Genomic DNA, 23875 nt, shown 5'->3' with positions numbered 1-23875 from the left:
TCTCTGGGGACGTCGTGGGCAGAGCTGTCCGGGTGGCAGCAGGGGGTACTCCTCACTGGCCTTGGTGGCGGACTCCGGGGGCAGGACCCACCTCCCACTGGGATGAACTTGGGTGATTCTGCTCTCCCTGGAGCCCTGGGGCACAGCTGCAGGCCCTCTCCTCCAGGAAGCCCTCCAGCATCCAAGGCTCCATCCTGCCCTCGTCCCCAGGCCCCCTGCCCACCTGACAGAAATCAGGCTGGAAGAGGTCCTAAGGGAGTTTATTGCCAGTCTGTGCCTGGGGGCCACGGTCACCAGGCTTTGTCCATCTTTGGGGGCACAGGCTGCCTCCAGAGGACCAGCAGGACGAGGAAGTTGACGGCGAGCTGCACGTGGCCGAAAACGGGGACTCCGAAGCTGTGGTACAGGAGGCCTCCCAGGGTGGGCCCCAGGGTTCTGGTCAGCGGCTGCACAGAGGCGCAGAGGCCCAGCATGGTTCCTACGGCGGGGGAGGGGAGGGTCTCTCAGCATCACTGCCCCAGCCGCCCACGGCCCTGACACAGCTACAGCCTCCCTGTCTCCCCCGCCGCCCTCCACGCCCCCCCACTCCCTCCCTGCAGACCCCCCAGCCACGCAGGGGGAGCACGGGGCCCTCTCGGATGGGGATCTGAGCCTCTGCCCTGCTCCAGAAAGTTCCCAAGCACAGGAGGAGCCTGGGAACAGGGCCCCAGGTTGTGGGCCAGGCCCCCCCGCACCAGGCCTGCCTGAGAGGTGGCATCCCAGCCAGGGGCCTCCCGAAGCACCGCGGTGGGGGCTGGGCCACCACACACCCCTGTCACCTGGCTCCCGCCCTCACGTGGACTGCAGGGAACTCCCCCCAGGGTGGGGGAGGGGCTTCGGGGCGCTCGAAGGACCCGCACCTGCTTCTCTGCACCCACTTCCCGGGCTCGCCTGGCTGCCTGCACCCCTCTTACCTGACACCCCTACCTCCACACCCCTCTTGTCAGCTGTGCCCTATGAGGGCCACCAAGCGTGTGGCTCCTGTCAACACTGCCGTCTGCCCCGAGGGCCCCAGGCTCCAGGGGCTTCACAGCCCTCGCTCTGGGAGCTGGAAAGCCCTGCCCTTGGGTCAGCTGGGCGTGGCCAGCCTCTCCCGACGCCCACATGCCCTCTCTCCTTCAGAGCAGCCTCTCCCGTCGCCCACATGCCCTGCAGACACCAGGGAGCAATTACCGCCCCCTCTGTGGTTTCCGGTTCCCAGGCTGGTGCTGGGAACCGGCTCCTGGCTCCTTCCAAGCTGAGGGATGGTGCCTCCGGCACATGGGGCCCTGGTGGACTGGATCTGCCCCGCCTTCCTCCCTCTCAGGCTCCGCCCTCCTCCCGCTCAGGCCCTGCCCTCATCTCTCCAGGCCTTGCTCCCCTCCTCTCTCCTCCTGGCCTCTCACACCTGCCAGCCCACAGCCTCCGGGACCCTCCAGGACCAGTCTAGTCTCCCAGGACCACAGAGCCGCAGGTCTGGCCGGCCTTGGGGTCCCCAAGGCAGTCCTGAGAAGAGGCCTTGCCCAGCAGCCTCCCCATTTTCATCAGGGCCTCTAGACCTCAGTCTGACCTTCCCAGACAGGCAGGTAGATGGACGGAGGGTCAGCCAGGGCCCTGAACTTTCTGGCCCTGCTGCCAGGGAGGGAGGTCTTTGACCTCAACCGGCCCACAGGAGCCCTTGACCTTGACCTTGACCTGCACCATGCCCGGGGCAGCACGGGGGCAGAAGCCTGGGCAGCATCGGGCCCAGGGACCCCCAGTCTGGATGGGAGACTCCTTGGCCTCAAGAAAGAAGGCCAGGTGCAGAGTTGGGGGACTGCAGGTCCACCTCTGGGGGCGCCTGAGTCCCACTGGGGGGCCCGGGGGCAGCACTCACTCCGTCACTCGTTCACTCAGGAGGCACCTGCACATCCCGTGCGCAGGGAGGGAACAGGAGGTGCTCCCCATGCTAGCCACCCCCTCTGGCCTCTAGCCGTTCTCTGCCCATGCTTCAGAGCCAAGCCAGACGCCACCTCCAGGAAGCCCTCCTCCCCTCCCCCAGGCCTGGCCCTGGGCTGATCAGCAGGGCTTGGTGCAGGGTTGGCTGGGTCTGGCTGGACTGGGTGGTGGGCAGGATTCTCTCCTGAGCCCTCTTGCAGCCCACCATCCCCATCCTGCCCACTCAGACCCCCAGCCGCCCACCCTACTCAATGCCCACTGAGTCCAGGCAGGTCCCACATTAGGGCAGCTGCTCTGCCCGAAACTGCTCAGCAAGCTTCCCAGAGAGGAGGGCCGGGGTCTCCCCAGGGCCTGCCCGTCACCCGGCCCGGGATGCTGCCCTCACCCGTGTCTGAGGCCGAGACGGCATTGGTCAGCATGCTGTCGGTGACCACGTTGAGGGCACACAGGCTGAAGACCAGGCCGGGCATGAGCAGGCACAAGTGGAAGACATTGGCCATCAGCGCCTGCCGAGGGGCAGAGCAGGGGTCACGGTCACGGGCGCCTTGCAGGGCCTCGCGGGACCAGGGTGGAACTGCCCATCCCTGAGGTCCCACTGAGGTGGCCTGGGTTGGGGTAGAGGGGGCCAGGGGGCCCAGGGGCTCAAGTGCAAACTGGGCACCGGCAGAGGGTCAGGGGAGCAGGCCTGGGACCCTGCTCTTTGCGGGGCAGCCAGAGGCGGGAGCTCTCACCATGGCCAGTCCCACCACGCTGAACGCCAGCACGCTGGCCCGGAGCAGGGCTCCCTCAGAGAAGCGGCTGCTCAGCCGCCCGATGACCAGGCCCTGGAAGACCTAGGTGAGGGCGAGAGGGTGGAGGTGGGCGCAGCCGGGCCTGCGGAGGGGGCTGGGCTGCGGCCAGCCGCGGGACCTCCCCCACCACCTGCAGCCCCGGGGCCGCTGCCAGCAGCCACAGCAGGCGCCAGGCGCAGGGCACAGGGGTGAGCCTGTGGTACCCACGATGGCCTCAAAGTCCCAGGGGAGACGGGGCCAGCAGCCTGGGCACCTCTCACACACGCGCGCACGCACACGCATGCACCCGCATGCACGCACACACCCACGCACGTGCACGCGCACGCACACGTACATGCACCTGCGTGCACACACACGTGCATAGCCAGCCACTCAGAGGTCCGAGTTCCACATTCAAAACTAATCTCTGCAGTTTCAGGCGTGATAAACGTATTTTAATCAAAGGGCCGGTTAACTCCTGATGGGGGTGGGGGAGGCCATGGTTACGGTGCAGAAAGCTTCTTTGATAGAAAAATGCTCCCAGTGTGGCCCCGACTCCGACCCTGGGGACCCTTGGGGCCCTGGGAAGCCCCCTACCGTGCCACCTGGGCCCCATGTACCCATCCTGGCCAATCACTCGTCCTCAGCCCCCTCTTTGTCTGTCTCCTCTGGGAGGTGGGACCTGCCCCATTCACAGATGGGGAGACCAGGGCACAGAGGAGAGGGGGGCTGGATTGGGACCCGAGCTCAGAGCCCTGGTGCCCATGTAGGGTCGCCCTCCCAGCTGGCCTTATGGATGCCTGGCCCCAGCAGGCGGGCACACCAGCTACTGTCAACTGGGGCTAGGGACTGGGCCAGGAGCCCTGTGTCCTCCACATCTCAGGAGGCCACAGCTCCAGTTACAACTGGGTAAACTGAGGCCCAGAGGGTGGATGTCACTTGCCTGAGGTCCCAGAGCTGGCCAGGAGTGGGGCTGGGCTGGAGCCCAGGGCGGTGGACCTGTCCTGAGCCTGGGCAGGTAAGCAGGGGTCAACCAGTCTCCCCAGATAACCCCCACTGTTGCTCCGTCCTCCACTCCCAGCTCTGTCCTCCTGGCCGCAGCCCCCTCCCCCAGCCCCAGGATCAGCCAGCCAGGAGCCAGGTTAAGGTTAAGGCTCCCCTTCCTGCCCTCGTGGGGGTGGGAGGAACCGCCCAGAGCAGGGACACCCTTGACGCTGCGGATGTGACTCAGAGGGCAAACCCAGCCCTCGGCCATCCCCAGGCCAGGGGGAGGCTCCCTACCTGGTCCCCTGCCACCTCCACCAGGCAGACAGGAAGTGCCCGGGGCACAGTGGGTTTAGAGCAGCACCCCCTGGGGCTGGGGTCAGGCCGGGGCTGCGCCCTGTGACGGGGCGGGCCCACCCCTGCGGAACAGGACGGGCCACTCCGAGCTGCCTGCCTGGCAAAACGAAACTGTCTCAAACGAGCACCAAAGATGTCCTTCTTTAAAAAAAAAATCCTACTCTCACACTTGCTTATCTTCGTTTTCGTTTGTTTAAAGGGAAGATCTACTTGGCAAGTGTCTTGTAGTGCCCTACACCCTGAGAGGAAACCACCAAACCAGGAGGGAGATTTCAATCTGCCTCAGCTTTTCATACAGAGCCAGAGACCAGGACCCTAATGGACTGGGGTCGTCTTTCCATTTTCCCATTAACTTAAACAAAGCCGAAACTTTCGTGCCTTACGCGTTATTACATGAAACTAGAGCTACCAAGCACACCAGAAATTTCACTTTCTCCCAACCCTCCCATCTGGAGACCCTGTCTGCTCACCTGTCCTGCTCCCCGCTGCCCTGGCCCGAGCCACCTCCACCTCCCCGGAGGTCACATCGGCCACAAGCACCCAGTTCCCCAGCAGGGGGCTAGTAAGACCACATCCAGCCTCCAAATGGTCCCCCCACTCCGAGTAAATCTGAGTAAATCTGGGTCCTTCTTGGCCTTGCAGACCATGCCCCACACGTCTTCAGAGGGCAGTCCTCTCCCCTCAGGCCGGCCCAGCCACCCCAGGGCCTTTGCACCTGCAGCCCCTCCCTGTCTGAAGTCCTCTCCCTCCAAGCCTCTCCGTGGGCCAGTGGACAGCCTACCAGCCCTAACCCTAACCCCAACCCTTACCCCATCTGAAGCAACATGTCTGCCCCTCCAAGGGCCCTGATTCTCCTTTGAGGTTTTGTCGCCCCTGACACACCAGATGCGCCAGTGGTTGGGGGCTTGCCTCCGTCTCCCCCACCCCATACGATGGAAGCTCCCTATCACTGCAGCGGCGCTGTGCCTGGGGCCCAGATGAAGGCCGAGGGGGGGCCCTCGCAGGAGGCTCCTAGAGGGACAGAGGGCTGCCAGCCCCCCGGGGGAAGGGTGACCACCATCCCCTCGTGTTAGGACCATCCAGGCTGCCACCCCCTGAGACCCCAACCCCAGTGATCCCTGTACCCAGGGGGCTGGAAGGGGGTGCTGGTGGGGGGATCGCCCTTGGGATCCGGCGGCAACCACACCTCAGGTGGGGCGGGAAATGGTCTGCAACGGAAGCAGCAGGTGCAAGAGCAGCTGTGGGGGACCAGGTGGGAGGCATGGTTCACCCTGCGGCGGGGCCGCCTCCCCAGACCCTCGGTGCCCAGCTCTACCCTGGCGGGGCGGGGAGGGAGGCACCCGACGAAGGCGGCTTGGGCCTCCCCTGCGGACGCATCTCAGGCCCTCAGCCGCCTCCACCTTCCCTCCGCTGGACGTAGGGTCTGGGGCCTGGCACCCCACACCTCTCCGTGGGCTCCCTGCCCTCCCCAGTCTCCTCCACCCGGTCGGCCTGTGTTGGGGTCCCCAGCCCCCCACCCCCAGGCACTTTCCCGAATCCCACCGCTGCTCTCCAACCCCGTCCACCACCATCCTCACAGGTGCTGGAGCCCAGGTCCGTCTCGGGCAGGCCCACCCTCATGCCTGACCAGGCCAGAGGCTACCAGGGTCTGTCCCTGAGGGCCTCGAGGGGTCTGCCGGCTTCAGCCAGGGTATAGGCTTGGCCTCCTGGTCCCGGGGAGCCCAGGACAAGCTCAGGCTGGTGCTCTGGTCCCAGGCAGGCAGGAGCAGCCGTTTAGAAGGAAGCGCCAGTGGCCCCCGATTTAGAGCACTGTTATTGTTGCCGTTGCTTTCTGTTTCTCTCTTTTCCTCCACCAGGCTGCCACTTCCCAGCCTACCCAGCTAGGCCCTCTTGGCCCACGGTGGGGTGGGGGGCCAGCCCCTCCCAGGAGTGGCTATTTTAGAACCAGAGTCTAGACCAGTCCTGGGCCCAGAGGCACGGGCAGCAGATGGCCTGGAGGTGCTGGGAATGCCACTCGCTTCCGGAGAGTGTGAGCTCTCTCCCCCGCCCAGGCAGGTCCCGGAATAGCCCCTCCTGCGCTCCGGCTGTCAGGCAGATGTCCCGGGCGGCGGCTGCATGTCGCCACCTGTCCCCGCCATGCTCACGCGACCGGCGGGCAGGCGGGCGGGACGCAGAGCCCGACCATTCTCCTTGTAACGCGCCCCACCACTGGGGTCTGCCCCCTTCCCGACCTGTCCACCGCCGGCGCCCAGATGGACACGCGGCGGACATGGGCCTCCGCCGTGTTTCCCAATGGGAGGCCAAGGGCTCGCCAGCCTCCACTGCGGATGAGTCTCCCCTCTCCCCTCTCAGACGGGACCTCCGGGCAGATGGGCGGGCAGACAGACCCAGGCGTGGGAGCCGCGAGCAGGGAGAGGAGAACAAGCCAGAAGCTAAGGTGTGGATGCAACACCCGAAAGGCAGGCATGCAGGACGGCACCTGCACTGCGGAGAAACCGGGTGCCGGTGGTCTGTGAGGTCCTGGGACCCCAACACAGGCCGACTGCCCAGAGGACCCTGGGAGGGCAGGGAGCCCACAGAGCGTGGGGTGCCGAACCCCCGCCCACCCTGTGCGCCCAGCATCCACTCACCATCTGGAGGACCCCGAAGAAGGACATGAGGTAGCCGGCCTGGGCGGCCTCCAGCTGAAAGAAGTCCATGGAGATGAGGGAGAACATGACCATGAAGAGCCCTGGGCGAGGTGGGGGGTCAGGGGTGAGGGGTCAGGGCTGCGCAGCTGTGCCCACACCTGCTCCCCCCGTCAGGTGACCATCACGGTGCCAGGGGCTTGGCCGCGGTGACCGGCTCAGGGAAGACCAACGTGAACCTTCTCCGAGGTTGTCCCTGGCAGGTCCACCCCATGCGGCTGCTGTGGGCCGTGAACAGGAAGGTGCCGGAAGCTGCCCCATGCACAGGGCCCAAGGCCGTCTGGGGGCGGAGGCTGGGAGATGGGGGACCCTGGGCTGATAATGTAGGAGGATTTGGCCCCAGAACTGACGTCGGTGACCTGGGTTCCCGTCACTGTGCCCCACTGAGCCATCCTGAGTCACAGATGGAGCTGGGCGGGGGGTTGCCCAGTTTGCCTGGACAGAGAACTTCCTGGGCTGAGGGACTAACCCTTTAGCGCCAGTGTGGGGGCACCTGAGCGCCTGTCAACCCTGCCTCGCTGACTTGTCCCCTGCACTGCTCCCCTGGTTGGAGGACCCCAGATGGGGGCTCAGAGCGGTCGCTACTGGGCACGACTGTGGTCAGGGATGCCCTCAGTTCCACCGAGAATGTGCGCGTCCACCTGCAGACGTACCGTCTTTCCCACCTCCCGGACTGTCCTGAGAGGCCCTGGAAGCCACAGGCCGGGGCAGTGAGACCTTCTGTAGAGCAGGGGTAACTGGGGCCCGAGCAGGGCCCTGGGGGGCAGGAGGGAAGGACGGAGACCCTCACTTCTTCCTCCTCCTGGCCTGTGCAGCCACATCTGCGTGAACCAGTGGGCCGTCACCCTCTCTGGGACAGATGTGACTGGACAGGGCCCAGTGGAGTCTCGGAGCATGGGACACAGGGCAGAGCGAAGGGGTGACGCGCGGGCTGCAGACCTCCGTCTCCGCGGCCCCGAATTCTCAGCCGCACCGGGCTCTGGACGCTGGCCGGGCGGCCGGGACTCACCTGAGGGGAAGCCGCAGATGACCTTGACCAGAAACACCGGCAGGACGCCGGGCTGCAGCAGCAGGCAGGTGATGGCCTTCAGGTCAAACACGCTGGCCTTGGGTTTCCCTGAGGCACCCGGAGAGGCCACGGTAGCACTGGACAGCCCGCGCCCCAGGGCCCACTGGGTGCGGAGGAAGCACTCCGGCTGCCCGGCGCCCCACACCCACCGGGGATGTGAGCTCGTGCTCAGCGTGCCTCCCACCAGCCCCCCCCGGTGAGCCCCGGGCAGCTCATTACACTCAGGACTGGGCCTCGGGCCCCGCTGACCCTGGGGACCTCTGAATTCAGGGGGCAGCCTGGCCTGGACCCGGGCTCCAAGTGACGGAGGCTCTCACTCCCCAAACCCGCGTGACCGGGCAGCTGCTGCCTGCCTGGCCCTGGCTCTGGGCGACGGCATAGCAAGGCTGGTGAGGCAGCCGTCGGCCAGGAGCGGCCACTCTTGGTGGCTGCGAGCGGCCACCTTACCCTGACCCGGAGGCCACTTGGGTGCCTCGTCATAGCCTCCCAGCTGGGTGCGGCGGTGCCCCCCTGCTGGCCTCTCCCAGGTGCTCCTACGCCTCGGCCCTTTTCCTCTGTCTCTTTGCAGGCCAGGCCCCCGCCCAGGCCCTCCCTCTTGACTCTTTCTGGGCTGTCCCATCACAGCCAGGGCTCAGGGGCCTCCTGTCCCAGGTGGATCTCTCCAGAGCTCTCGGTCACCTGGCCAGGAGGCATGGGGTCCCACTCTGTGCCAGGCCAAGGTGGCTGGGCTGGGACGCCCTGGAGGGGACCCCCCTCTCAAGCCCTGACCTCTCCTCGTGGGGCCTGGGAGGCACGTTGAGCCCACAAGCTCTAATCTGACTGTGCTCTGCCCCCCGCCTCGGCACCCCGCCCCGGGAGCTGTGCTCCTGAAGCCGGCACCCTCACGTGCCCCCATACAGCACAGTGACCGACTGCTCTGGGCCTCGGGATCCTGGTTCGCCATGCCCGCCCCATCCCAGGCCCCTCCTGGTCCTTTCCAGGCTCAGCTCCAGTGGTGTCCGAAGCTGGGAGATGCCCAGCGTCCTGGAGGGGCCCAAGGAAGAAAAGAGGGCTTGAGTGGCCCCGAGTGCCCCAGGCCCATTGCCTGGAGCTCAGCCCTCTGCCCCCGCAGGTGAGAAGAAAAGAGGGCTTGAGTGGCCCCGAGTGCCCCAGGCGCATTGCCTGGAGCTCAGCCCTCTGCCCCCGCGGGTGAGAAGCCACCGGCAATGCTTTGGCACATCGTGGTCTCGGCAAAGCCTCCCTGAAGGGTGGGCTGGGCTGGGGGAGGCCTAGCCCGAGGTCCAGGGTGCCGGCTGGTGGGAGGGGAGGGCTCACACTTCACACTGGCCAAGCATCCGGAAGCGGCATACCTGGTGGGGTGTAAGCGGTGAGGTGTGTCCGGTAGGGCAGACCCAGCGGGATGCACCTGGTGGGCCTGCTTGTGTGCATCTGTGGGGTGTGTCTGCTGCAGCTTACCTGGCAGGGCAGCCTGGGCACGGGCGCTGGCCCCTTTGGTGCTGGTGGGGATGCAGGTGAGGCTGAGGACGGCTCCCAGGAGGCTGACCACAAGAGCCACGATGACCGGACACTGAATCCTGTGAGCGACAGTTGTGGTCACACAGGGCTCAGGCCCCAGGGCACAGGTGTCACCTGCGGCACCTCCCCCACCTGCCCCTTCCGTCACACTCAGGCTCTGACAGCTAAGAACAGCTCAAACCCCCCCACTCATGTCCTCGCAGGCTTCGAACTGGAGGCCAGGCCACGGGACCCTCAGGGCACATCAATGAGGTGATGGATGAAGAAACAGAGGAAGCTCTTGCCTTCCCGACCCTCGGGCTGTGGACACAGCATACGCGTCCTGGCGGCCTCTGAGCATGGGTGGCAGTGGGAGCCAGAACGTGAGCCCCAGAAGGGCTGGGCAGGGGCCTGGGGCGGGTGGCGATTCTCCAGGGGACGTCTGGCTCCCAGGCTGCTGAGGGGTGAGAAAGGCCCCCAAAGGACCGGGCTGCTGTGCGGTGTGCACCCACTGCTCCCGGCTTGGACGGGGTGTTAGAGGCCTGGGGGCTGTGTTCCGCGGAATTGGAACCAGCAGGGAGGATGCTCCCCAGACAACCCTGGCAGCGCCAAGGGTCCTCCCCACCTTGTGGAGCAGGAGACTGAGGCTCCCGGGGGAAAGGGCCCCGTCCCCAGAACCCTCAGTCCTCTGGCCTCTGGTGGGACTGGAGGGGCCGCCTGGGGTGGAGGAGGGCAGCTGAGAAAGTGACCATTGCCCTCAGTGACTCAGGTGAGGTAGGGTGCTGGCCCACGGTGAGCAAAATGCCAGGTGGCACTGGGGCCAGGGCGCCAAGAGGGGCCGGAGAGACGGGGGCTGACGTGCCCGGTGGGCAGGGGCTTGGGTTTGAATCTCAGCTCCACGCACCCACGTGGAAGACTGTGGGACCCCCTGCAGCCCCATCTGAGTCCTGGGCATTGTCATGCCTCTTTCCCCTCCTGGGGGAGGACAGGCCTGCACTTAGGGGGCCTCAGGAGCACCCCACCACCACTTCCTGGAGGGGGCGGGGCAGGCTGGGCCCATGGGGTAGGGGGCCGTTTGGCCCCCCGATAAACCTAGGACACAGCCCGTAGGGTGCCTTCCCGCCTGCCCACAGCGGCACCAAGGGTCGTGACTCAGGCACTCAGCTGTCACTTCTGAGGGAGCATTTCCCCTCCATGAGTCACTACATGGAAACTCAGCCCTCGACCTCTCTGGACCGCACGGGCAGACCTCGGTCTCCAGCTCCAGGCAGCCCGTGTCACCTGGGGACAAAGGCACCGGGGCCCGGCCCCTCTGATTGTCACCGTTTCCCCCTGAGGGCTGGAGGAAGACAAAGAGTGAAACAGAAGATTCATACTGAGCCGGGCTGCTTCGACCCGCCAGGCCTGTGCACAGCCGAACGCCCTGCCCCTCTGAAGCACGGAAAACTCCTATACATCCTGCAAAGGCCCTCTCTGTGAGGCCCTGCCCCTCTTCCCCAGTGGGCGCCCTGTCCTCTGAGAAGGGCTTGCTCTACTCCAGGGCTAGTATCCGCCCCCGAGGGCAGGTGAGCCTGGGTGGGACCCTGTGCCGAGACCCCAGTGGGCATCAGAGCGTGGACTAAATGGACAAAAAAAGTCCTGCCCCAGACCTTGTCAGTGTCGTGGGAGACTCCCTCCGCACTTTCACGTGAGGCAGCCACAAGCTGCCTGTGACCTTCCTCCAAGTTCAAAGAGAGGACTCCCCCGCCCCCACTCCACCACAGGTGCACACACGCGCACGCACCTGCACACATACACGTGCATGGCTCCTGCGGGAACCCCAGGCAGGGAAGCCAGTGGGGACTCCAGCACCAGAGAATGGGCCTCGGCAGCCCCTTGTTTCTGGGCTCACACAGCTGGTCAGTGCTGCAGCCGGCACTGTCCAGTCTGCACGTGCCACCGACCTCTCCCCTCCCAGACGGGCCCATCTCTGGCCCCCAAGCCGATACCCACTGCCCAGGATGCTGGACATTTGGGCTTTCTGGCGGCAGGGGTTCCGGACAAGTGGGCGCGTCCATTGGCTGCCAGGTGGGAAGGGTCAGAGGGCACTGGACCCCAGAGTGAAGCCTCTGCTCGGACCCGGGGGAGGCATGAGGCCGGGCACGGGCCCCACAGGCCACCGTCAGAGAGAGGGGCCCTTTCTTCAGGACTGTGGCCTCACAGGCCCGCACGTCACTGCTCCGGGCCGGCCTGGGCAGGGACAAAACCAGCTTTCTTTGCCAGATGCCCCGGAAGTGCGTGAGAGCAGAGGCGGCCGCTTAGATGGCTATTTTGGGAGGCTGGTGACAAGTGAGGGGCGGTGGCAGGGAGCCAGGCCCCTTCTCCAGAGATCTCTCCTGTCCCTGTGTGGCGGCCAGTGAACCGAAGGGGACACGGGGGCCCTCGGGGGCCCCGGGAGGGCGTCGGGGCCCACAGCTGCCCCAGGGGAGGCTTGGGTGTCCTTCCCCACCCACAGTGCTCTCCGACTCCCCCAGACAAAATGGCAGAAAGGAAAGTGGACAGACGGCAGGAAAGCGTGGCAGCCCCGGGTCCCACACGGGGGCCTTCTCGGTGGGGACGCCCTCCAGCCTCGTGCCCGTACCCACTGCTGCTCTGTCGTCCGAGACACAGCTCGGGAGCCCCTCCCCGGGGGCCTCCAGTCAGCCCACCCCAGAGTCTGCCTCTGGCCCTGGGGACCTCTGGGACGCCAATCGCGCAGGATGGGGCTCTGGGCCACCTGTCCACTGGCTCACTGGACTGTTTTTACAAACTGGGCGCTGACCATGAGGCAGGCACTGTTAGCGTGTCTTTGTCTACCCACCCCCTTTTATTTTTGGTTGAATGTGTGGATGGGAGACTGGACGGATGGACCCATGGACGCCCTGAAAGGGCCCCGGGCCAGACTCAGGGCACCCGAATTCTCTGTCCCTTCTCTGTAGCTACCCTGCTGGGTGACCTCCTTTCCTCAGATGCAAATGAGGGCTAGACTCACAGGGGTCACCCTCCCGGGACCCCCTGTCCCATGCCAAGGCTGGGACAGCCTGGAGGCAGCCCACCCCGAGTCCCGCCGATGGGAGGCCTCTGGAACTGACCACGGCTGCCACCGGCGCTGGTCAAATGGCAGCGGACACAGACGCCACTTTCATCCTTATCTCGAGGGCCCGGAAGTTGCCGACGTGACGTTATCAGGAGGGTGGCAGGCCTGGCCATCTGCCCACCCGGTGCGGACTCTGAGCCTGACGCCGTCCCTCTCCTGCCCGGCTTGGAGGGGACAACTCCTCCTGCAGCTGGAGCTGCCCTCCCTCCCCGCGTGCTCCGGGGCTCCCAGAGGGGATGGCACTCGGCCAAGGTCCCCAGGCCTGGCCGCACGTGGGGCTCAGGGCCTCCCGGGCTGCGTACCCCTGTCCCGTCCAAACTGAAGGGCAGGCTGGGGTCAGCTGGCTTCATGGGAAGCCTGGCCGTGCGGGGATCCTGAGAGGCACCGGGCATCCAGCCTGAGCTTGCGGGGGAGAAGTCCCCCTGCCTCCCCTGATCCACAGTCCCTGGCCCTGTGGCTAGAACGGTGTCTGAAAATGGACGTCTTGTGGGTCCACCCCATCTTGTGGGACGTCAGCCCCCCTCTGGTTTCCGAGTCCCAGAGAAAGCCCCTAATGCTGTGTCCGGCCTAACCCTCTGCAGCCCTCTGTGTCCCCTGAGCATCTGCCCACACAGGCCTCCAGGCAAGCCCCAACCTCCTTCCTGCCCCGGGGCCTTTGCACGGGCTTCCCCTCTGCCCGGAACACTGTCCAGCTGACAGGTCTAGGCTGAGGTTCCCAGCCCCACTGCTCTCAGCCATTTGTGCCCTGTCCATGGACCTCCTAGTGCCTGAAACACCCGGGTTCTGTCTGCAGGGGCAGCGCGAGCCCCGGAATGGGGGGAGACCTCCATACCCTCGGGTGGAGGGTCACCCAGGAGGCCCCGCGCACCCTCGGTGAGCCACTTCCAGCACCAAGTGGGGTAGGCAGCCTGGGTGACCCGTGAGTCACCCCGTCCCAGAGCCGCTCAGGGCAGCCCTCGATGTCTACTCATTAACTCCAGGGACACTGCCGTGTCACTGGGGCGGAAACCTGCCGTCAGCAGGATAAGGGTTTCCCATTCCCTCGCCCGGACCAAGGGCCGAGATACGGTTCTCAGGTCGACTGGCTCCCCCCAGGCCTCCAGACAAGCAGCAGGGTCACACCAGCCGAGTCACCAGGGCCTGCTGGGTGCGGCACAGGGCTGCAGTCAGAGCGGGGCCACACGCCGGCCAGTTAGTGCCCAGGAGGGCCAGCCGGTGACACTGAGGCCCCGGTTTGCCTGACCTCAAGGGTCTGTGGCTGGACCTAAAGGAGCGGCTACCCTGGTGGGCCACCTCCGGGGGACAGAGCCTTTGGGGGCTGGACTGCGGGCCCAGCTGTACCGGTGGCCTGTGTGCAGCACCTCGGCGCTCAGAGGAGCAGGGGGTCCTGCAAAGACCCCCGCACACACACTAAGTCCAGCCATCAGGCCTGGGCTCTGCCTGCCTTCACCATCAGCGGCGTCTGACAGGTGGCCCCCCACTTCTCAAATGCCTGAGCACCCTCGACCCGGGACCCAACTGTGGCGGGCTTAGCAGGCTGGTGCCGCCCACCCCAGAGGCAAACGGCCCACTTGGGGGAGGGGATGATAGAGGCCTCCCCAGGCTGTGAGGCGCCAGGCTCGGGGACATGAGTCACAGAGCTGCCCCCTCACCTGCTAAATGACTCAGGACCCAGGTCTGGGTCCTCCATGGGAGCTAGGCCTCCCAGCCCTGAGCTCCAGACTGGGCCCAAACCAGTTATACCACTACCCAGCCCACGGCAGCCGAGGCCGCTTCCTCCTTCCACCTGCTTCCCAGCAGGGGGTGGGGCACGGCTGGGGACTTCAGGGGCCTTTAGGGGGCCGGGGTGGAGGTGGGCAGGGAGACCTCACAGCGTGCCTCAGTTTTGATTGAAGAAGGGGGGGCGGGAGTGTGGCCTTTACATCTTGCCTGGGCCTTGCCAAGAGGCAGAGCAGGCCATGGGCCAGCAGAGAGGCTGGACAAGGGAGATGGGGCATCAGGGTCCCGGAGCCCCCCTTCCCCGGGCCTCGGATGGAGACTGGGAGCTCCATGGGGGAGTCTTACCCTCTCCGGGGCCTCGGTCTCCCCACCTGTCTAAGGAAGTGTACACAGCGCCTTAGATCTTGGGATGAAAGAAGGGAAGCTAGTGGGATGCTCAGGAAGGTGAGGGCAGGGGTGGGGGTGAATCTGGAGGCTACTGGGAGGGAGAGGGAAGTGAGAGTGCCTTCTGGGTCAGCAGCTGGGCTGGAGCAGAGGGCAGGAGGGAATGTGGGGTGGGGCTGGCCAGAGGAGGCCTCTGTGTGTGGTGGGGGGGGGGCGGGAGGGGCGCTGGCAAGGTGAGGAAGGTTGCCCATGGCCCACAGTAGCAGGTGGCTGGGCTGGGAGGTGAACTCCGAGTCTGGGCGCTGAAAGCCCTGTTGTGCGGGGCAGCTAGCGGGGCTCCTCCCTGCGTCGTCTCTCCCTTCCCAGCACCCTCCTCACGCCCCTGGTGCCCCTCCTTACTCTGCAGCCGCTGACCCTCTTTCTTTCCTCCCTGGGGACAGAGGTCCTCTTTCTCCTGACCCCGGTCCATCTACCAAAGCAGGCTCCGCCCTCATCGTACATGGAGAGAGGCAGCCCTGGTTCAGGCAGAATCCGTCACGGGCGCAGGGTCCCATCCTTGACCCACACGCCTGGATATCTCCCTGGAGCGCCCTCCCTTCTGGTCCTCCTGGTACCTTTTCCCGATCCCCGGCTTCTAACATGAAGTGCTGGGCACCAGCCTCCATCTTAAGCAGTTCCCAGGGCTAAGAAGCCACCCACTAGAGGACACAGCCCCACTGTCCTCCAGCTCAGACTCCCCCGCCCAGCCACCCACTCTGGGGTTCCTTCAAGTGTGCGCTGAGCACCACACGCATCCTGACGGAGACCCAACTCCCGCTGGCACCCTGGCAGCTCAGATCTCAGCGAGGCCCTCGACTCCCCCAGGGCCAGCCCCAGAGTCTGGGCACGGCCTGGAGTTCACACTTACACCCCAGCCATCAGCAAAACCAAGCCAGAACCTGCCCCTGCCCTCTCCCCACCACGGCCATCCCTTGTCCCCCTGCCGTCCTCTCCCACCTGGACTGATTCAGTAGCCACCTCTCTGGTCTCCCTGAGGTGGCCCTAGCCTCCACATTCTCGACACAGCAGCCAGGTCATCCCCTGCCCCTGCTCATGCCTCCCAGGGCTCCATGGCCTGACCCACTGCCCACCCCTTCTCCTCCACTCCAGCCACACGGGTCTTCTCACTTCCCCAACCTCAGGGCCTTTGCACTTGCTATCTCTTTGCCTCCCCAGATGTCCTCCAGCCTGACGTTATTTCATCTGTTATTTCATCACGTTCATTTCATCTGAGGACTCGCCTGTCCTGTTCACCACTGTATCCCAGAACCTGGAATCCCAGGGGCACTTACTAGGTGTTCACTAAACATCGAGGGGGAAATGAATGAAGCAGTCCTGCCCTCTGCACCCCACCCTCCTGCTCACAGCACTTAGCAGAGCCAGCCACCCCCAACCCAGCTCTGAGGAAATGATGGGGAGGGGGTGGGGGGGCGGAGGCCTTGAACAGACCTCCCTCGAGAGAGGGAGCTGCCTTGACAAGGCCACTGTGCCCTCCTGTCCCCCAATCCCTGGGGCTCAGCCATCATCGGCTCTCAAGTCTGGGGCTGGCCTGGGGGCACTCAGGGAACCTGGGGAAACTAAGGCCCCCAGGGGCCCCGGCATAGGGTCATTCAAGATGCAGGGCCAGGTGCTGGCCTCATGCTGAGTGCATGCATGTGTGGTTCAGACAGCAGGAAGGCCTCTCGCCTGAATGGAGGCCCAGGGCAGCTCATCCAGGCCCAGGCACGGTGGGCGGGTCACCAGCTGGCACAGGGCCTCCACCCACAGCTGGGCCGGGCACCTGGATCCCCAGAGCAAAACCAAGGTCTTGGGCCTGAATGAAGGTAAGGTGCAAAGTCCATTCCTATGTAGGAAGCTGGTTTTGAGTGGGTGTTGGAACACCTGGGGGAGGAACGGGGGTGGGGCCGCAGCAGAAGCTTTCTCCCTGGCCAGGCAAGGCCTCTCCAGGGCCAGGTGTCCTAAGTCCAAGGGTATGCACGCCTAGGGCCACTGGAACAGACGGCTCTGTGCAGCCCCACTGCAGGGTCTGTCCCTGGAATGGGGTCCACTCTGCAGACCACATGTGAGAGCTGCCGCCCACAGGCTCTCAGGACGCTGGGCAGGAGTTGAGTTTAGCCCCCGGACCCCTGGGTGCGCAAAACTCGAGAGGGGGTGAGGGCAACAGAGACCTTTAGTTCACACACGCTAGCTTTATACCCCCGCGAGCCACCCTCGCTCCTTCCGGAGGCAAGGGGTCTGGCTGCCCGCAGCATCCCCATCGCAGGGAGGTGACGCACCATCACCCCGCCCCCAAGGCCTGCCGTCTGGTTCCTTTAGGTTCAGCGTGGGACCTCCCAGGAAGGAGCAGCCCGAGCGCACGGACCTGGTGCGGCGGCAGCATGCGGCGACGGCGCCCCCAGCCGGCCGCCCCGCCCAAGTCTTCCTGCCCCGCCCACCTCTTCCTGCCCCACCCAGGCCTTCCGGCCGCAACGCCACTGCTGGCCACGCCCGTCTGCCGGCCGCGCTGCCGCCTGCTGGCCACGCTCACGTCTGCCGACCGCACTGCCCCCTGCTGGCCACTCCCTCATTTGCTGGCTGCACTGCCCCCTGCGGGCCGCGTCCCCGCGGGCCCTGCCCACCACTCCTAGCTAAGCCCTCGGACCCCGCCCACCGCAAGGCCACGCCCCGGATGACCACCCCCAGCTGTAGGTTCCTGCAGGTCACCCTCCCATGGACCCCACCGGCTCAGCGTGCACATGGGGAAACCAAGGCCTGGAGAAGTGGCAGGGCTGGGCTGAGGGCCGGAGCGCGGCGCAGAACCGACCCAGCCTTGGCCGTCCTGACTCGTACCCACATCCCGCCTCGTCGGCCCCCCCCCCCCCGCCCCACGACCGGGTCCCCGCCCCGGACACTCACCCGCACGTGCTGCTCAGGGTCCCGCCGAGCAGGGAGCCGAAGATGACGCCAACGCCGAAGCACAGACCCAACCGGCCCAGGGCCGCGGGCCGCTCCTCAGGCGCAGACAGGTCCGTGATGGCCATCTGGGCGGCTACGGGGTGGGACGGGGGTGCTGACAAGCGCGGCCCCCTCGCCGACCGTCTTGTGGCCTACGGACCCAGGCCACACCTCGCCATCCCCGCACCCCAGACCCGAGCCACAGGCCACGCCCTCACACCACTCCACTCCTCTGACCTGCCCCCACCCCCAGCCACCCCCCACATCACCCGCGGGACCCCGACGTGCCCCCAGGCCGCCTGCTCCCCACCCTGGTCGCGGCACAGGCCACACCCCATTATTCCTCACCTCGGACCTGCCCCCTTCCGCGGGCTACGCCCCCGCATCACCCCTCCATCCCGGTCCTGTTCGCCAGACTAGACCGGCACCCTGGGAGTGGTCTCCGCCCCAACCCCTGGCTCAGGCCACGCCCACACCAAGCTCCCCCGCCTCCCTCCGGTCCCACCCTTGGCCCTGGCTATTCCGACCCGTTCCCGCCCCCCACCCATAGTCCTCCAGCAGGCCGGAAGGCGCCCTACCTGGCAGCGTGTGCATGAGGGCGCCGGGCAGGCGCGAGGCAAAGAGTAAGGGCACGCCGGGCAGGGCCGGGCTGCAGGCGGCAGCCAGGAGCAGGTAGAGCGCTGAGGACGCCAGGAAGGAGAGCGTGAACGCTGCCCGCGCCCCGCGCTGGTCTGCGAACCTGGGGGCCCCACACCTGTGACCCTCACAGGTGTGAGGCAGGCTTCCCGCTCCTCGGCCCCACAACAACCCCTTGGGACTGCCGGGGAACCGGGCCGCAGTGCCCCCACGGGGCTGATCAGGGAGGCCCGGTGCTGCAAGGGTGGGCGGGGTCGCCCAGGGCCCTGCTGGGCTGCTGGGCTGCCTCCTCTCAGGGCCTGTTTCTCCATCCTTCCAGTGGGACAGTTTTCAGTGACCTCGGGGGGGTCTGACCCACGCGGTCATTCCCACGCCTATGTGAATAACTCGTGGGATGCAAATGTGCCAAGGGCATGTGCTTATTTTACAGAAAGCGCTTCCCAGGCTGAAGCCTGGGCAACCGCCCCTCCCCCACCCCGGGGCTCTGCTCGGTCCGATGTTACCGGGTCTGGAGACCCTTCTTTTCTGTGGAGTAACTCTAGAAATCTGACTCCTGCCACGTTGATCTGTCCATGGCAGGCTTTGCAAGAGGATGTCTGCTGTCACGTCCCTGAGCCCAGTGCCCCCGAATATTCCAGTCCCCAGAATATTCTTTTCCAGAAAAGTTGCTGGTGGGACCCCCCGGCTCAGTGGGGCGGGGCATTTATAGCCATGAGGATCTCACCAATTAAATCCTCTCTCTGGGTCTGGCCACAAACCAGAATTCGTGGAAGTTAGGGGTGGAGATACCCTGGGAGCAGGGGCTTAACCCAGTCTTAAAGGGACTAAAGCCGCTCTGTGCTGCGGGCTGGCCGTCCATGAAGCAGCGGCTGTCATCTCTCTAGTGGGGCCCAGTGTGAGGTTTGGGAACCTGGCATAACCCAGGCCATGACCTCCAAAGGGCGGGCCTGGATCATCATGGGGTGAGGGCCCCCAAACTTCCCTGCCCCATGGTACCTGCCAAACACGGGCCCGCCCAACAGCTGAAGCACGCCAAAGATGGTCTGCTGGTAGCCGAAGGCAACGGAGTCCAGGCCCAGCCTCCGGGACAGGTACTGAAACATAGGCGGGGTCCATGGGAAGGGCCTGGAAGGACCCCAGCATCTGCAATCTGGGGTCCTCCATGGGCAGGGCGTAGGAGGGGTAGCCCTGAGCAGGGTGGGAGGGGGTTGAGGGTCTGGCTCTGACCACTCCGCAGTGCACATGGGGGGACCCGTGGCCCTGGTACTCAGCGGCCCTGGGGTAACCGGCTGCTTATCTTGTAGCGGGGAGCCCAACAGGGGCTTTGGGTCCAGGCTCCAGGGACTCGGTACTCAGTGCAGGCAGTTGCGGGCCCCTCCTTCCCCTCTTTGGGGTTCACCTCAGATGGGCGAGGGCAAATCCCGTTCTACTCTGGCTCTGCACGTGGTGTCTAAAAGCACCTGGAGCTCAGCACGTCCAGAACTGACTCCCGGTCTCCCTCCAAGACCAGCTCCTCTGCTCCACCGTTGATGCTTCCGCCCTTCCAAGGGCTCAGGTCCAAATCCGCAGTGTCATCCCTGAGCCCCCCGTTTCTCGCACGCCTGTATCCCATCCATCAGCAACTCCTGGGCTCAGCTCCTTCTCCCCTCTCCAGCACTCGTCCCACTACTGCCCCACGGCCTTTGCACTGGCTAGCTCACTCCCGTGTCTCTTTTAAGGCTTCGCTCAGGGTCGCCTTCTCAGGGAGGCCCTGCTGACCCCGAACCTGCCACATTCCTCAGCACCCCCAGCGCCCTTCCTGCAGCACAGTCTAACTATGCACTGTTTACTGCCGGTGGGTGTCACCAACGCCCAGGACCACCAGCGGCAGGGGTGCACTTTGCACTCTGCGGTATTCAGAGTTCTGAGACCAGGTGCTCAGAGTACCTGCGAGCATTTGTTGAACAAACACATGCCTCTCTTGGGAGAGCCAGTGGGAGGAGAGGTGGCACCAGCAGCTGCTCTGTGCCCCGCGTGCTAAGGATTTCAACTGTTCTCTCATTGCCCCAGCGCCAACTCTCCAAGGGAGGGATGGTCGTCACCCATGTTATGATGAGGACAGCAAGGTACCTGGCTGCCAAGGAGAGGAGAAAGGGCTCAGACCAAGCCATTCGGTGGAAGTGAGCTGGGCTTGGGAAGTGGGGGAGTTGGGCTCACTGTCTGGCCAGGGAGCCCTGCCAAGGCTGGAACTGTGACAAAGGCAATACCCCCTCCCACCCAGATCCCCGGGCCCAGGCTGCTCATCAGAATCTCCTGGTGAGTGGCCAGCGGCTAGTGCTATGGTCCCACCCGGACCAGACAGATAAGGATCTCTGGGGCTCTGGATCTTCCAAAGTCCCCTGGGTTCTCTTGCCCCAGGAGGGTAAGACCCCACAGGGCGGTGTTGAATGAATAAACAAGAGTGCACGGAGGAGGAGGGTGGGTGTCCGGGCCCAGCAAGCCACAATGGCCACTTAAACCAGGGGCAGCTATGGCCAGGCAGAATTCCAGACCCAGGGAGGCGGCATAGAATGAGCTGGATCAGTCCTGCCCTCACATCCTGGTTGGAGAGACAGAAATAATCTAATGCCATGAAGTACAATGTGGGGTGTGGGCAAGCTGCATGCGGACGGACCAGCCAGGACGGGAGGGCAAGTGACCCCGGGTACCTGGCAGGTGTTGGAGGGAGGGCCCCGCCCCGGAGGAGACCTGAGCAGAGGCCTGAGTGGGACTAGAAAGTGAGCTGAGCAGGTGTCAGGGTGTCGGATCCGTACGGCAAATGCCCCCAGGTGGGGCGGGAGGTACGGCGCTAGGGCAGCCGTGGGGAGGGGGGCTGTCATGGGGACAGCTGGTGGTGCAGCTGGAGCGCAGGATGTGCTGAAGGGGGGCGTCCAGAGGCATAGTTCCCAGGTGCCTTAACTTAGCTCCAGCATGGCAAGGGGTCCCCAGCGCGAGGAGCCTGGGCAGCATGAGGCCCGACCCCCGGCCGTCACCAGGGCAGAGATGGAAGGTGAGAGAGGCGGCGAGGGCATGCCGGTGGCCAGGCTGCCTGTGGAGGGGTACTCACTGGCATGACTGAGAACTGCATGAAGAGGCAGGCGAGCTCCAGGGCTGCCAGCACGTACACGAGCCGCATGACCCGGGACAGGTCCAGAGTGCCAGTCCTGCTGGGGGACCGGCCCTGGCCCCTGGAGGCCCTGACTTCCCGCATCCTGGGCAGGCGTTGCTGGGAGACCCCGTAGGGATCCGAACAGGAGGCTGGAGGAGCGGGCAGGGGGCAAAAGTCCTGCTGTGCTGGGCAAAGGTGCTGAGTCACGGGGCAGGAGGCAGGCGGCCCTGAGAGGGCCCGTGGGAGAGGACGGGGATGCCGGACGGGGCATCTCCAGCCCCTCGCCGTGCGACCTAGGGCCCATCTGGCTCTTGGAGAAGACCACAAGTGGCTCTCCCCCTCCACGACAGACAACTCTGGGTCTCTGGGCACACAGCCACCACGGAACCGGAGACAGGGACCCTCCCCTCCAGCATGGGCTGGTCTCAGTGCCCCATTTTTAGAGGGAAACAGAGGCCCAGAGTGGCTGCCGACTGCGGCTCAGGTAGGTGGCTCCTGTGGTTACGGGGCTGGCTGGGTCTCTGCGCTGGGGTCTGGGGGATCTTCAGGCCCACAGCGCACCCTCCCGCCGCCAGTACGCAGCGGCTGTCAGAGCGCGGCCTACTTTGCCCAGCCAGAACCAGAGGGGCTTCTGGAGTGGCCTGGGGGCGGGGGGGGGCGACGGCTCGGCCTTGCAGGCCCCCAGGCAGGGCACCTCCGCCTCACCTCCGGCAGCAGGGCCCTGTCTGCTCCCCCAACCCCCATCGGCTGGCGCCAGATTCCGCGGTTCCACGGAGGCCTCCAGTTTTTGCCAGATGAACACCGGGCTGTACGGTTGGGCCAAAGGGCGGCCTTCAGAGCCTGGGCCAGGGGTGGGGATGCGGTGACACCAAGGAGGGGACCCGGGGTGCGGGGAGCTTGGCGGGGAGCGGGCCAGAGGCTGAGAGCAGCGGGTCAGGGGCACCCGGCTGGCGGGGGCTCGACACCGCGCGGGGTGTGGGTCAGGGGCCACCCTGCGGGAGCGAGCTCGGGTACCTGCCTTCGTAGGGGTCAGCTTGGGCACCGTCCTGGTGAGGCGAGCCCTCCTGGGTGAGCTCCGGCCTGGCCCATCCAGGGCAGGGCTCGGGCACCCGCCCTCTCCGGGGGACCTGGGACACCCACCCTCCAGGGGTGAACTCCCCCCCGTCCCGGAGGCTGACCCCCGCCCCCTCCCGGCCTCCGCACTCTCATTGGCCAAGCCTGACACGCCCCCCGAGGGCCCCGCCCCACTCCGCGGCCCCGGACCCTACGCCGCCTGCTCCCTCCCCGGCCCGGCTTTGCCGGGACCGGGTCCCTCCAGCTTTTCTCCCAGGTCCTCGGGGGAGGCGGGAACTCAGATCTCTCGAGCAGTACTGGTGTCCGGTCCGGGCTTGGGGTGGGCAGGGTGGGGAGGGGGAGGGACGGAGGGACTCGAGACAGGCTGGGAAGAAGGATGGGAGGGGGAGGGGTGGAGGTAAGGGGAGGGGTGGGGGCAATGCTTGGCTTGCCCCCCCCACCCCGGCTTGCCCCCAGCCTAGGGTCTGCAAAGAGACCCAGAGGAGGGGCAGGGAGAGAAGAGCGTTTCTGGGAACCGCTCCTGGGCCCCTCCCCCCTCCCCCCCAGAGCAGGAGGCTGCTGGGAGTTCCTGAGACGCTGGTTTTCCTCATTTCACTCTGCGGCGACCTCACCTGCTTGCTCAAGGCCATCAGAGCCCCACGATATGCAGGTTCACATGGCTTCACGCTGTCCCTCCGCGGGACCGGGCGGGGCCCCCTTGCAGCCAGCCAGAGCCCCTGCCGGAGCCCCCCGGGGGGCACACAGACTCCCCCTTGGGTCCAGGCACGATTTCGCCGATGAGTAACCAGATGCCCGTGCAGGACTCTGCTACTCCACCACCTGCCCTGCAGCCCAGAGCCAGGCCAAGCGTCAAAACCAACATCCCCTCTGCCGTGTGCTAACCACAGCTCACCAGTTTTCTAACTTCAGGGTCGAGAAGCCTGAGACAGGAGGGCCAGGCAGCCTCGGAGCCGCCCCTGCAGGGCCCGGGAGGGCAGGCCAAAGTCCAGCAGAAGCCCCAGGCCTGCTGTGGGGCCTTTCAGGGAGGGGCTGGGGGTCCTAAGTCTGCAGGGGGAGTGGGCCTGAGGTGGAGGAAGACTTCAGTCCAGATGCGCGGGGTGGGCAGGAAGGGGCTGGTTACTCACCTCTCCCTGCGTCACGCAGGGCCTACGGTGGCGTGGAACTGGTTGGAGCAGAAGCAATGGGATCCAGCCTAAGTATTTGTCAGGACAGGCTCTGTGGGCAGGGAGCTTCCTGGTCCCAGGGAGTGTGGGAAAAGTGCTCTCCTAGCCCTGCAACTGCACTCCCCCTGGACCCACTCCCAGCCCCGGGGCACTCACAGCCTCTCAGAGAAACTTGCTGAAGTTCTTCTGGGTGAGGCTTATCTGAGCAGGGCTGGGGAGGAGGGCTTCTCAGAGGAGGTGACACCTCTGCAGAGTCCTAAGGATGAGCTGGCAGGATCCAGGGGGCTGGAGTCCCCCCTACCACCACCACACACCCACTGCCTGGCGATGGGCTGCAACACGGGCGTGTACAGGCATGTGTGTGTGC

At 65.7% G+C, this 23875-nt stretch overlaps 1 protein-coding gene across 16 annotated transcripts; it reads right to left on the bottom strand.

Annotated features, from left to right (window-relative positions):
• Positions 1–244: 244 nt before the first annotated feature.
• Positions 245–23609, bottom strand: SLC22A18 (solute carrier family 22 member 18). 16 transcript variants are annotated; one of them, XM_033402530.1, is made up of 13 exons: positions 22957–23463; positions 22286–22709; positions 21230–21420; positions 19141–19238; positions 18087–18247; positions 17470–17602; positions 9279–9397; positions 7764–7871; positions 6698–6798; positions 4008–4160; positions 2688–2789; positions 2342–2462; positions 245–478 (listed from the first exon to the last, which is right to left on the bottom strand). In XM_033402530.1, the coding sequence occupies exons 3-13, from the start codon at positions 21371–21373 to the stop codon at positions 291–293; spliced, it is 1428 nt and encodes a 475-aa protein (XP_033258421.1). In that variant the 5' UTR covers positions 21374–21420; positions 22286–22709; positions 22957–23463; the 3' UTR covers positions 245–290. The 16 variants fall into 16 exon arrangements, 14 of the variants coding, with proteins under 14 accessions (XP_033258421.1, XP_049569984.1, XP_049569985.1 ...); XM_049714027.1 differs by lacking the exon at positions 4008–4160 and adding an exon at positions 23470–23609 and having other exon boundaries at positions 21230–22709; positions 22957–23169; XM_049714028.1 differs by lacking the exons at positions 22286–22709; positions 22957–23463 and adding an exon at positions 23470–23485.
• Positions 23610–23875: the final 266 nt, after the last annotated feature.

This window comes from Orcinus orca, chromosome 8, assembly GCF_937001465.1.
Source record: "Orcinus orca chromosome 8, mOrcOrc1.1, whole genome shotgun sequence".
In the NCBI taxonomy this organism is placed as follows: domain Eukaryota; kingdom Metazoa; phylum Chordata; class Mammalia; order Artiodactyla; family Delphinidae; genus Orcinus; species Orcinus orca.
This window is presented reverse-complemented; position numbering and strand designations above follow the sequence as displayed.